Consider the following 13,484-nt stretch of genomic DNA (forward strand, 5'->3'; position numbering starts at 1 on the left):
CCAATTGTTGATTCCCATCACTCCACCATCGGTGACTGCCACTTCCCCCGCCTGGATTCTCAGCTCAAGATCTGCCAAGCACTAGACAGAGAAGACCCACAAATGCATGAAGCACAGGAGCTACCTACCCACTGCCTCCAAGAGGACTCTCCTGTTCATCATATAACGACTTCAGGAGCTGGAATCTCGTGAAACACGTTCCCCGAACATCTTGCTGAGGGAAAGAGATTGGAGAGAGAGTGAGCGAATGAGACAGACGGAGTCTGGAACAGAGAGGGAGTGCACGTGTGCAGGACATAGAGAAAAAGAAGGAGATTGCGAGAGAGAAACATACAGACACAAAGAGGGATTAAGGCAGAAAGTGAGAGAGACAGACATAGTTCACAGGTTCCAAATCCAGAACATGTTGATTTTTATAAAACAGAGTCACTACAGCAATGAAGGAGTCTAATCTGTCTATCAAGCCATGCCAGCCCTGTATAGTGAAATCCGGTCATTCCAACCTGTGGAGTGGGAACACAGAGAAAGTCGTTTTGCAAGCTTATCTTTCCTCAATTTCTTTGTGAAATCCTTCTCCAGCTTCCTCATGGTCAATGCGATCCAGGTCATTATCTCTCACTGCATTAAAAATATTTCCGTTCTAACCTTGTCTCTGCTACTCCTACCCAGAACATTAAATCTGGGTCATGTTCCTACCATCAGTCAATGGGAACAGTTTTTCATTGTCTCCCTTGTCGAAACCAGTCACTAACTAAATCACCGCAATCAATCAGATGTCTCCGTCAATTTCTTGTGCTCCATGGAGAACGTTAGCCTCTACAAGAGGACTGCCTGTTTCTTAAGGGTTAAACAGCATCAGCCACACGTCTGCCCATACTGCTCAAGGTGCTGCTACAGGAAACTGGGTTATAAACTCACCCTGACAACAAAAGTACTGGAGATTACAGTGAGTCAGACAGCATCCACGGAGAGAGAGCAAGCTAACATTTCAAGTTGAGATGACTCCTCATCAGAGCTGACATAAAGTGCGTGGCAGCAGTATTCATTCAATAATGGGGTGCGTGCAGGGTCAGAATCCTGAGGGAGCATTCCAAACCCCTTCCCACCTCACTACAGCTCTGAAGAGACATCTAGACTCAGAAATGTTAGTTTGCTCTCTCTCCACAGATGCTGCTTGACCTGCTGTAATCTCCAGCATTTTTTGTTTTCAGTGCAGATTCCAGCCTGTGTGATAATTTGCTCTTATAAACTCACCCTAGTGAGTTACTCATCAAGATTGGAAGCTTGTTTTTGTAAAATATGGACACCATTCTTGGTTGAGGACATCCCAGCTAAGCACAGGGAGTTGCTGCAAACAATCCAGAAGAGAATTGGTCCAATCCTGGAAGAGGGAACACATCCAAGGACCAATTGGTACAATACTGTGCCTTTTAAAACTTATTCTGCGTCGTTTCTATTGCAGAGTGTTATCATCACCCTGGAGACAACATCTCTGCTTCATAAGCAGCAGGTAACATCTTTGAGCTCTGTGGTTTTTTTTCAACGAGATGAAGGATGCATGAATGAGTGGAGTCAGGTTCACACATACCCAGGGTTTCAGTTTCGCTGAGGTTGGCGGTTTGAAACTGCTCGATACAGCTCTCTCTGCTGTGGCTGAAAGTTTGGTCTGGTCCATAACATAAAGGGATATAAAAGCAGAGAGTTGCTGTATCGTCCTAGGGAGTGTTGCTGAACAAAGAGACCTTGGAGTGCAGGTTCAAAATTCCTTGAAACTAGAGTCACAGGTAGGCAGGATAATGAAAAAAGCATTTGGTACGTTTTCCTTTATTGATCATACATTGAGTACAGGAGTTGGGAGGTCATGTTACGGCTGTAAATGACATTGGTTAGGCCACTGTTGGAATATTGCGTGCAATTCTGGGCTTCCTCCTATCGGAAAGATGGTGTGAAGCTTGAACGGGCTCAGATAGGCTGGGGCTGTTTTCCTGGAGTGTCGAAACTGAGGGGTGACCTTAGAGGTTTATAAAATCATGAGGGGCATGGATAGAGTAAATAAACAAGGTCTTTTCCCTGGGTGCGGTGTCCAGAACTAGAGGGCATAGGTTTAGAGTGAGAGGGGAAAGAATTATAAGGGACCCAAGGGCATCATTTCCATGCAGAGGGTGGTGCATGTATGGAATGAGCTGCTCGAGGAAGGGGTGCAAGCTGGTATACTTGCATCATTTAAAAGGTATCTGGATGGGTATATGCATCGGAAGAGTTTACAGTGATATGGGCCAAGTGCTGGCAAATGGGACTAGATTAAATCAGGCTGTGGTCAGCATGGATGAGTTGGACCGAAGGGTTCGTTTCCATGCTATACATCTCTGATTGTCTTCTATCACTGCTCCCTAGTTCTGATCTAATACCAATAAGTTGAAACATGATTGGGTAGATATACAGATGAAAGCCCCTTACTTAATTTTACAACTTTGATGAGGCCACCTCTCAGCTTTCTTCTGGGATGCCAAAGGCATCCCCAGTCCAGATTAAACAAAATGACCAACTGTGTGGGACTATTATTTGTAGTAATGGGGCTTCACCCAGCATATCCCCCCTCTCAGGTCTAGCTAGTTGGTGACAGTGGGTTAAAAGGAAGGACACCCCCCTCCCTTACCCAGTCTCTCCTCTGGCATAGGTTGGGAGGTACAATGACCCACCACCTCCAAAACCAGCTGTCTCAATGATTAATTCCACTTCTCCCCCAGAAGGAGAATGTGAACAGAGCACCACCCCCATGAACACACAACAGGACTCAGCTGCAGGGACAGGTTCCTCGGTGCCCATCCTCCCACTGATACTCACCAGCACCTCGGGTTCCAAACCACTGCCATGCCACAACTTGCCATCCATGGTACTGTCAACTCCCACATCTTGCTCAGCTTTACTGAAACAGATAGGGGAGGTATGAGACAAAGTAAGGAAACAGCAAAGTTTTCAAAGGGATACTCAAAAATCAGGCCGAATATGGTATCGCCAACAGTGCTCCCTCAGCCCTCCCACAGCATGCCATGCACCCTCAGTATGTTTCCTCACCTGCCTATCTGTCTGAAGACATGTAGCCGATCGTGCAGCTTCTTGCCCTGTTCCTCCAGTGTCTTCCTCCTGTTTACTGCACGCTGCAGAAATGCTTGTAACAAAATATTTCGCTGTTTCAGATCCTGCAGCCTCTCGCAAGTCTCCGTCAGTATTTGTTCTGCATAGCAACAAATCAGGCTGAAAATTCACCAAGGGAGAGACCACGCCCACTGACAAGTGCCCCACACTGACAGAGGCCATTCAGCCCCTCAGCTGGTGTTTCTTCACACCAGCCTTGTCGCCATTCCTTTCTTCATCCCACACTTTCCACTGGTTTCTCTCGCACCTGTTTATCCAGCTTCCCTGTTTCTATACATCAATACAATTCAGCTTGTACATTTTGATAGCGAGTCCTGCAGCTCCCCCCCACACACCACGCACTGCAAGAGCAACTCCCTCACCTCACCACCACCTTCCAAAAAGGGAGCGAGTGCCACATTTCCTACACGCAGTTCCCCCCGCCCTCCCAACTCTCTGGGAGAAGGCAATTGGATTTATTAGAGATTGTCTTCTCTTGATGGCCCCTTGTTCTGGTCTCCTAACACACCCTGTCCACGCCTCCAAAAATTTAAGTTTCTGAGTCTCCACAGTTGTAGTCCCTCTCTCATTTTTAAAACAGCTCAATCAAGTCACCCTACTCTTTTGTGAAAAGACCTCGGCTTGGTCTATCTTGCTGACATTTATCTACACTCCCTGGGAGTCAAGTCTACAAAGTGTCTTGCACTTTCTCCACACCTTCCCTGTCCCTATCTGGCACATATTTCTGTCTATAGAGTCATAGAGACGTACAGCATGGAAATAGACCCTTCGGTCCAACCTGTCCATGCCAACCAGATATCCCAACCCAATCTAGTCCCACCTGCCAGCACCTGACCCATGTCCCTCCAAACCCTTCCTATTCATATACCCATCCAAATGCCTCTTAAATGTTGCAATTGTACCAGCCTCCACCACATCCTCTGGCAGCTCATTCCATACATGTACCACCCTCTGTGTGAAAAAGCTGCCCCTTAGGTCTCTTTTATATCTTTCCCCTCTCACCCTAAACCTATGCCCTCTAGTTCTGGACTTCCTGACCCCAGGGAAAATACTTTGTCTATTTACCCTATCCATGCCCCTCAATTTTGTAAACCTCTATAAGGTCACCCCTCAGTCTCCGACACTGCAGGGAAAACAGCCCCAGCCTGTTCAGCTTCTCCCTGTCGCACAGATCCTCCAACCCTGGCAACATCCTTATAAATCTTTTCTGAACCTTTTCAAGTTTCACAACATCTTTCCGATAGGAAGGAGACCAGAATTGCACACAAGATTCCAACAGTGGCCTAACCAATGTCTTATACAGCTGCAACATGATCTCCAACTCCTGTACTCAATATTCTGACCAATAAAGGAAAGCATACCAAACGCCTTCTTCACTATCCTATTTATCTGCGACTCCACTTTCAAGGAGCTATAAACCTGCACTCCAAGGTCTCTTTGTTCGGCAATACTCCCAAGGACCTTACCATTAAGTGTATAAGTCCTGCTAAGATGTGCTTTCCCAAAATGCAGCACCTCACATTTATCTGAATTAAACTCCATCTGCCACTTCCCAGCCCATTGGTCCATCTGGTCCAGATCCTGTTGTAATCTGAGGTAACCTTCTTCGCTGTCCACTACACCTCCAGTTTTGGTGTAATCTGCAAACTTACTAACTATACTTCTTATGCTCATTTATGGAAATGACAAAAAGTAGAGGACCCAGCACCGATCCTTGTGGCACTCCACTGATTACAGGCCTCCAGTCTGAAAAACAACCCATCTTGGACCCAAAATAGACCATTTGGTCCTTCTAGCCTGCCTTGCCTTTCAATATCATCACATCCCATTAGTGAAGGGGGAATATGGCACAAGTTCCTTGAAAGTGGAGTCACAGTTCGATAGTATAATGTAGGCGGCGTCTGGTATGTTTACCTTTTTTGGTCACTGCATTGAGTATAGCAGTTGGGAGATCACGTTGTGGCTGTACAGGACATTGGTTAGGCCACTTTTGGAATACTGCATTCAATTCTGGTCTCTCTACTGGCAGAAGGATGTTGTGAAACTTGAATTGGTTTAGAAAAAATTTACAAGGATGTTGCCAGTGTTGGAAAGTTTGAGCTATAGGGAGAGGCTGAATAGGCTTGGGCTATTTTCCCTGGAACTTCAGAGGCTGAGCAGGGCTCTTATAGAGGTTTACAAAATCATGAAGGCTATGAAAAAGGAAAAGGTAAATAGACAAGGTAGTTTTTTCCCCCCAGTGTAGGTAAATCCAAATCTCGAGGCCATGGATTTAAATTGAAACGGGGAAAGATTTAAAAGGGACTTATGGGGCAATGTTTTCATACAGAGGGTTGTGCATGTGAGAAATGAGCTGCCAGAGATGGTACAACAACAACATTTAAAAAGGTACATGAATGATGTTTGGAGTGATATGTGCCAAATGCTGGCTAATAGATGAGATCAGTTTAGGATGTCTGGTCGGCATGGACGCATTGGACCAAAATGTCAGTTTCAGTGCTGTACATTTGTGACTGTTCAAAGGGCTGAGGGAAGAGTGGGCCAGGCTGCACTAACAGACTGAATCTGACAGGGTCTGACAGCTCACCATCAATCTCTTGCTGCTCGTGCTCTGAGCTTTCGTCCAATTGCTGGAGATCAGTCTGCAGAGATACAAGTTGTTCCAGCAGCTTCCTCCTTTTCTTCTGCTCCTTGTCAGACAATGGAGCCTGGGAGTGGAACAGAAACACACTGTGTAAGATTCAATCACCCTACCAACAGGCAACTAGAGCTAAATGCAAACTGTGTCTATCCTGCACATGCTGATCACAATGCAAGACTGAAAACAGATTCATGTTCTCATGATGGGGACAGAGTAGAGACAGCTTCACTATGCATCTAAACTTGTACTGTCCTGCCCCGGGTGGATTTCACGGAGACAACGTAGAGGGGGCTTTCCGTTGTACCTAACCCGTGCTGACCCTGTCCGGGAGCGTTTGATAGTATAAAGGAAACTTTACTCTGGATTGAACCCTGTGCTGTCTCTGCCTGGAATCACACAATAAATTTACTTTTTAAACCGAATAGAAAGACATCCTGATATACCTCTTCCTCTTCACAGCACTTACCTCAGAGCCTTTTACCCACCGGTTCCTAAGCAAACAGTCAAGGAAAGTCTCAACGTCACTGCAAGGAAATCATATGGCTCCTTACTCCACGCCTCCCTCCCTCCCTCTGCAACCTCCTCTGGCCTCTCCATGCCTCCCTCCCTCTGCAACCTCCTCCGGCCCCTCCACGCCTCCCTCCCTCTGCAACCTCCTCCGGCCCCTCCACGCCTCCCTCTGCAACCTTCTCCGGCCCCTCCACGCCTCCCTCTGCAACCTTCTCCGGCCCCTCCACGCCTCCCTCTGCAACCTTCTCCGGCCTCTCCACGCCTCCCAAACCCTGCAGCCTCCTCTGGCCCCTGCATCACTCCCTATCTGAGTGATCTGCGCACCTCAAATTCCAACTTCTCCAGAATCCCCCAATTCCCATCAGTCTACCATTGACAGCATGCCTTCAGTTGCCCACAGCCCCAAACTTTAACAATCTTTCAATTGTTGTTTCTGTCTCATCATCTAAAGACATTTCTGATTGACTTGATTTGCCTGAGTTTCACAATCTCCCCAGTATGACCATTATAACCCAGAGCATGGTCTCCCAGCATAAATTACTGCCAACAGCTTAAAGGATACCATTCCAGGTTCCCCTTGATCTCTCTCACTACCCTGTAAGAGAGAAATGGATGAAGTGAGCCAGGCAATCAGTGGAGGTTTAACTGTAACTAAACATGTGTGACAACAGGCATCAGCCACCCGGCGATTCGGCCAGTTTAATAGGCCGCATTCTGAGGGGATCAGGGCTGAGGGAGCGCCACGTTCTCAGGGGCTCAGGGCCAAGGAAGCGCCTCCTCTTGAACAATTCCTTGAAGCATTGTCCCTTCTCGAAGCATTACACTGTCTCCAAGCTCAGGTCAACTCCATAATTATCAGAGCAACTGTGTTGAGGAAAAGCAGTGAGGGACTTCCTCCTGGTGTCCAATTTTCATCCCATCAGCAACATTAAAATTAACACAATCTGGTAATTATTTACTGGAATTTGAGGGAGCTTGCTGTGTCCAGACTTCAGACAAACTTCCTTCAGCAACAACTATGTTTGGGCAATGGTTTGTAACCCTCTATGGGTAAGTCACAAGACGGTGAATGCCTCTTCTCCAAGTCTCAAATATCAGCCTTGCTTGAACATGACATCCTGGGAAACCACCAGTTTCTCTGGCCTACGCCTTGACAAGCTACCAACACGACAGCAGTGTGCAGTCACTTACTCTTTCCGCTTGACGTAGCAAGTGACATATTCCCAGATGTCTTGACACTGACCAGTACAGAGACTGGAAGAAAAAACACAAAACAGAAAATGAACAAATAAGGAGAATTTCACTCTGAAGATTTGCAAAAAAAAAATTGTCATTTATACATATCTGTGAAACACACATCTTCTTCAGACTCAAAATATAGAAGAGGAAAGTTGCTGAAGAAGACATGTTATCAAGTTTACAAACTGGAGAAACTCAGCAGGTCTGGCAGACCTATGAAGAGAAAGCAGAGTTAACACTTTGAATCCTAAGGTGCTTCTTCAAACTGAGAATGGACTGAACAGTCCGGAAGGGTCACTGCACCCGAGACTATGCTTTCTCTCTACAAATACTGGCACACCTGCTGAGTCTGTCCAGCAATTTCTGTTTTGTTTCAGATCTCCACACCCAACGTTCTCAGTTTTATCAATGTCATCAACGTTTCTCATCAGGACCAACACAAGAATTATAAACTTCGAACACAGATATAAAAGGGACCCAAAGGGCAATCTTTCACGCAGAGTGTGATGTGTGTATGGAATGAGCTGCCAGAGGAAGTGGGGAAAGCTGGTATGGGCCAAGTGCTGGTAAACGGAACTATATGAGGTTAGGCTATCCGGTCAGCATGAATGAGTTGGACCGAAGGGTCAGTTTGTGTGCTGCAAATCTCTATGACTCTATGACCTGCAACATTTTATACCCTGGCCTTCGAAATTTGCTGTTTTTGGGAATGGCTTGACAAGTACACAATGTAAATCTTCAGTAAAACATCTCTTTTCAGAAAGGCAAAACACCACAAAATAGCTGCAGTCCTGAATTTAGCCCTCAACTCAAATTACCTCCACCACTCCCTGTGGGCATAAGTTTCACATTCTCCCTCACTGTCTGGAGGAATATGTTTCTCCTGAATTTTCCATTGGATTTATTAGGGACTGTCTTCTATCACTGCTATCTAGCTCTGGTCTCCTACCAATAAGTCAAAACACCTTCTCCACATCCAAATGATTGCCTAATTTTACGACTTGGATCAGGCCACCACTCAGCCTCCTTTTTTTGTAGAGAACGCAGCCCACGGTCTGTCCTGTTCTTTCCTGATCATCAGCACATTTTGGTACTAGCATCACAGGCAAACATTGGGCAGGACTGCACAGTCAGTCAAGACACAGTGGCATCTCAGGGGTATGCGTTGGTTCAACGATATACACTCTCCTTACTTTCGGAATCCAGTGTCAGTGGGCATGTTCTGATCGGGGACTCCCATCGCGACTGCCCATTCCTTCAGCTTCATGCCCATGTCCTCCATGACCTGGGAAATAAAGCAGATTGTTTGAGCAAAAAAATCTTCAGCAGAATCAATCATTTGCAAGCAATGCACTGATGCCACAGCTCTTTTTTTACCTTATGTCATACTTGACACATTCCTAGCCCTAGCACTGTAACACTGTCAACATCCCAAGGCAGCTGAACTTGCTGGGATTTACTCCAATGTCTGTAACCCTATCCTCCCAGCTCTCTTCCTTATCATTCATACTCTTTCTCCCTACTTATTCCTCCTTTGCTCATTGCCCCCACCCACAATACCATTCTCTCTCCCCCCCCACCCCCAATCTTTCTGGCCTCGGTTTTTCCCCCTTCCCCCTCTCTCCCTACTTTCTCCACCCCCTTCCCCCCATCTTTTCTCCACATTCACCTCCTTCCTCCGCCGTTTCCCGCCTCCCTCGGTGAAACCGGACGCAGGGCGGCGTCACTAACGCGCCTCCCGCGCACGCGCAGACCTCCGGCCGGCGGCCGGTCCCAGCCCCGCGCCTGCGCACCTTTCAGATTTTCAAATCCCGGTTCAGAGTAACGGGACAAAGAAAAACCCGCCAAGAGAAGGAGCACGTGACCGAAGCATCAACTGAGCAGCTCAAGGTGTTCCAGACATGAATAAAAATCATATTGCCATCTTTCAATAATAGTCCCTGCAATAAAATCACCATCTTTCAATAATAGCCCCTTCAATAATCATCTCTCTTCAATAATAGCCCATTCAATAATTATCATACCCCTTCAATAATAACACTTTCAATAAAATCACCATCTTTCAATAATAGCCCCTTCAATAATCATCTCTCTTCAATAATAGCCCATTCAATAATTATCATACCCCTTCAATAATAACACTTTCAATAATATCACCATCCTTCAATAATATCATTGGCCTTCAATAATAACACCTTCAGTAATTATCATCTCTCCTCAATTACAGAAGCATGAGGGAGGAGCTGGGTAGAATTGACTGACAGGAAAGACCATGAAACAGCAATGGCAGGAGTTTCTGGGAGTAATCCAGGAGACACAGCAGAGATTCAACCCAAGGAAATAGAAGCATGGTACAGGGAGGATAAGGCAACCGTGGCTGACTAGGGAAGTCAGGAAAAGCAAAAGAGAAAAAATATAGTGTGGCAAAGGGCAGCCGGAAACCAGAGGATTGGGAAGCTTACCAAGGCAACAGACGGCAACAAAAAAAATACAAATAAGGAGGGAGAAGATTAAATATGAGAGTAAGCTAGCCAGTAATATAAAGGAAGACTGTCAGAGTTTAAATATACAACGGGGAAAAGAGAGGCAAAATGGACATTGGGCCTTTGGAAAATGATGTTTAGAAAGACAGAATTGGGAAACAAGGAATGGCTAAGGAACTGAATAACTACTTTGCATCAGTCTTCACAGTGGAAGACATGAGTAATATCCAAAAAAATTCAAATGTGAGAGGGCAGAGCTGAGTATGGTGGCTATCACCAAGGAGAATGTGCTTAAAAAAAACTAAATGGCCTGAAGATGGATAAATCACCTGTACCAGATGGACTACGCCCCAGAGTTCTAAGGAAGACAGCTGAAGAGATATTGGAGGCATTAGTGGTGATCTTTCAGGAAACGCTAGAATCAGGAAAGATCCTAGAAGACTGGAAAATTGCTAATGTGACACCCCTGTTTAAAAAGAGAGTTAGGCAAAAATGGAAAATTACAGACTGATTAACCTAACTCGGTCATGGGTAAGATCCTGGAATCCATTGTGAAGGATAAGATTTCTGAATACCTGGAAGTGCATGGTAAAATTGGGCAAAGTCAGCATGGTTTCATCAAGGGGAGGTCATACGTGACAAATCAGCTAGAATTCTTTGAGGAAGTAACGGACCAGATTAGACTAAGGATGTTATCTACCTGGACTTCAAAAAAGCCTTTGACAAGGTGCCATACAGGAGGCTGCTGAGTAAGATAAGGGCCCCTGATGTTAGAGGCAAGATGCTAGTATGGATAGACGTCTGACTGTCTGGCAAAAAGCAGAGACTGGGGATAAAAGGGTTTTCTCAGGATGGCAGCTTAGTGTTGGGACCACAACTTTTCACTTTATATATTAACAATCTACATGAAGGAACTGAGGGAATTCTGGCTTATTTTGCAGGTGATACAAAGATAGGTAGAGGGACAGGTAGAAAGTGAAGACTGCAGATGCTGGAGATCAGAGTCAAAACGTGTAGCGCTAGAGAAGCACATCAGGTCAGGCAGTACCCGAGGAGCAGGAGAGTCAGCACTTCAGGCGTAAGCCCTTCATTAGGAATGTGAGGGTGGCCCAAGGGGTCTGGGAGATAAATGGGAGGGGGTAGGACTGGGGGGAAAGGTCGCTTAGAAGGCAATAGGTAGATGAAGGTGGGGGGTGATGGTGATAGATTGGAGCAGAGGGTGGAGTGGATAGGTGGGAAGGATGATGGATAGGTAGGACAGTTCAAGAGAGCTGAGTTGGAGGGTTGGATCTGGGATAAGGTGGGGGAAGGACTGATGAGAAAACTGGTGAAATAGACATTGATGCAGTGTGCTTGGTGGGTCCCAAGGCGAAAGATGAGGTATTCCTCCTCCAGGTAGCATTGAGGAGGCAGAGAGGCTGCAGAAGGATTTGGACAGGTTGGGAGAGTGGGCAAAAAAATTGCAGATGGGAAAGTGTGAGGTCATGCTCTTTGGTAGGATGAATAGAGGCATGGACTATTTTCTAAACGTGGAGAAAATTTAGAAGTGTGAAGTGCAAAGAGACTTGGGAGTTTTAGTCCAGGCTTCTTTCAAGGTAAACTTGCAGGTTGAGAGAGAAAGTGAGGACTACAGATGCTGGAGTGTCAGAGTCGAAAATGGTGGTGTTGGAAAAGCACAGCAGGTCAGGCAGCATCCAAAGAGCAGGAGAGTTGATGAAGAAGGGCTTATGCCCGAAATATTGACTCTCCTGCTCCCTGGAAGCTGCCTGACCTGCTGTGCCAGTGCCACCCTTTTCAAAACATGCAAGTTGAGTTAGTAGTTAGGAAGGCGAATGCAATGATGGCATTTATTTTGACTGGACTTGAACATAAAAGCAGGGATGTACTTCTGAGGGTTCATAAGGCTCTGGTCAGACCACATTTGGAGTATTGTGCACAGGTTTGCGTCCCATACCTCAGGAAGAATGTATTGGCCCTGGAGCGTATTCAGAGGAGGTTCACGAGATTGGAAGTAGAAATGAAAAGCTTAACATATGAGGAACATTTGAGGACTCTGGATCGAAACTGAATAGAGTTTAGAAGGATAACAGAGGGATCTAATTGAAACTTACAGAATACTGAAAGGCCTGGACAGAGTGGATATTGGGAAAATGTTTCCATTGGTAGGAGATGAGGACATGAGGACAGAGACTTGGAGTAAAGGGATGACTTTTTAGAACGGAGATAAGGAGAAACTTCTTCAGCCAGAGAGTGGTGAATCGATGGAATTCATTGCCATAGAAGACTATGGCGGACAGGACATTGCATATATTTAAGACTGAGATAGATAGGTTCTTGATTATCATGGGGATACGGGTTATGGAGGAAAGCAGGAGAATGGGGGGGGGCGTTGAGAAACTTGTCAGCCATGACCGAACAGCAGAGTAGACTGAATGGCCTAATTTCTTCACCTATGTCTTATGCTTCTTCAATATTAACACCTTCAGTAATATCATCATTCTTCAATAATAACATCCTCAATAATATCATTGTACTTCAATAACGAACCCCTCAATAATATCATTGTCCTTCAATAATAACACCTTCAATAACATAGAAGATGTCATCAAGAGTGGTATCAAGCAGCGTCTCCTCAGCAATAACCTACTCAGTGACACCCAGTTTGTGTTCTGCCAGAGCCGCTCAGCTCCTGACCTCATTACAGCCTCAGTTCAAATATGAACAAGCGAGCTGAATTCCTGAGGTGAGGTCAAAGTGTCAGCCCTTGACATCAAGTCTGCATTTGACCAAGTGTAGCAACAAGGGCTACTAGCAAAACTAGAATCAATGGGTATCACGGGGCAAACTTTCTGCTGGTTGGATTCATACCTGACACATTGGAAGGTAGATGCAGTTGTTGGAGGTGAGTCATTGTGAATCTCGGACATTTCTGCAGGTGTTCCTCAGGGTAGTGTCCCAGGCCCAACCAACTTCAGCTACTGCACCAATGACCGTCCCTTCATCATAAGGTCAAAAGTGAGGTTGTTCATCGATGATTGCACAATGTTCATTTTTGAAGACTCAGGTATCGAAGTAGTCCATGTTCAAATGCAACAAGATCTGGATATATCCAGGCTTGGGCTGACCAATGGCAAGTGATCATTCACACCACACAAATGTCAGGCTATGACCACCACCAATAGGAGACAATCTAACTACAGTTCCTTGATATTCAATGGTATTACCATCATTGTATCCCCACAATCAACATCCTGGAGGTTATCATGTTCAACCGGACTCACCAAATAAACATGGTGGCTACAAGAGCAGGTCAAGGCTACGAATACTACAACAAGTAGCTCACGTCCTGACTCCCCAAAGCCTTCCACCATGTCAGACGTGTGACTGAATACTCCCCACTTGCCTGAATGGGTGCAACTCCAAAGATACTCAAGAAACTTGACACCAACCAGGAC

General features: G+C 45.8%; 1 protein-coding gene across 2 annotated transcripts in view; it reads right to left on the minus strand.

Moving 5' to 3' along the window:
- haus5 (HAUS augmin-like complex, subunit 5) overlaps window positions 1-9,252 on the minus strand; it is a 32,745-nt gene extending 23,493 nt beyond the window's left edge. The window contains exons 1-9 of one of the 2 annotated variants that reach the window (XM_087981067.1): window positions 9,216-9,252; window positions 8,740-8,831; window positions 7,499-7,561; window positions 6,870-6,902; window positions 6,264-6,288; window positions 5,744-5,864; window positions 3,076-3,235; window positions 2,845-2,926; window positions 129-214 (exon numbers count right to left, since the gene is read on the minus strand). In XM_087981067.1, the coding sequence (XP_087837193.1) occupies window positions 129-214; window positions 2,845-2,926; window positions 3,076-3,235; window positions 5,744-5,864; window positions 6,264-6,288; window positions 6,870-6,902; window positions 7,499-7,561; window positions 8,740-8,828 (659 nt within the window). In that variant the 5' untranslated portion in view covers window positions 8,829-8,831; window positions 9,216-9,252. Of the gene's footprint in view, window positions 1-128; window positions 215-2,844; window positions 2,927-3,075; window positions 3,236-5,743; window positions 5,865-6,263; window positions 6,289-6,869; window positions 6,903-7,498; window positions 7,562-8,739; window positions 8,832-8,923; window positions 9,075-9,215 lie in introns of those variants that run through there. The other variant, XM_043683247.2, reaches the window with a different exon arrangement.
- Window positions 9,253-13,484: the final 4,232 nt, after the last annotated feature.

This window comes from Chiloscyllium plagiosum, unplaced genomic scaffold, assembly GCF_037043375.1.
Source record: "Chiloscyllium plagiosum isolate Xiang-an unplaced genomic scaffold, Cpla_swu_hap1 HiC_scaffold_38, whole genome shotgun sequence".
In the NCBI taxonomy this organism is placed as follows: Eukaryota; Metazoa; Chordata; class Chondrichthyes; order Orectolobiformes; family Hemiscylliidae; genus Chiloscyllium; species Chiloscyllium plagiosum.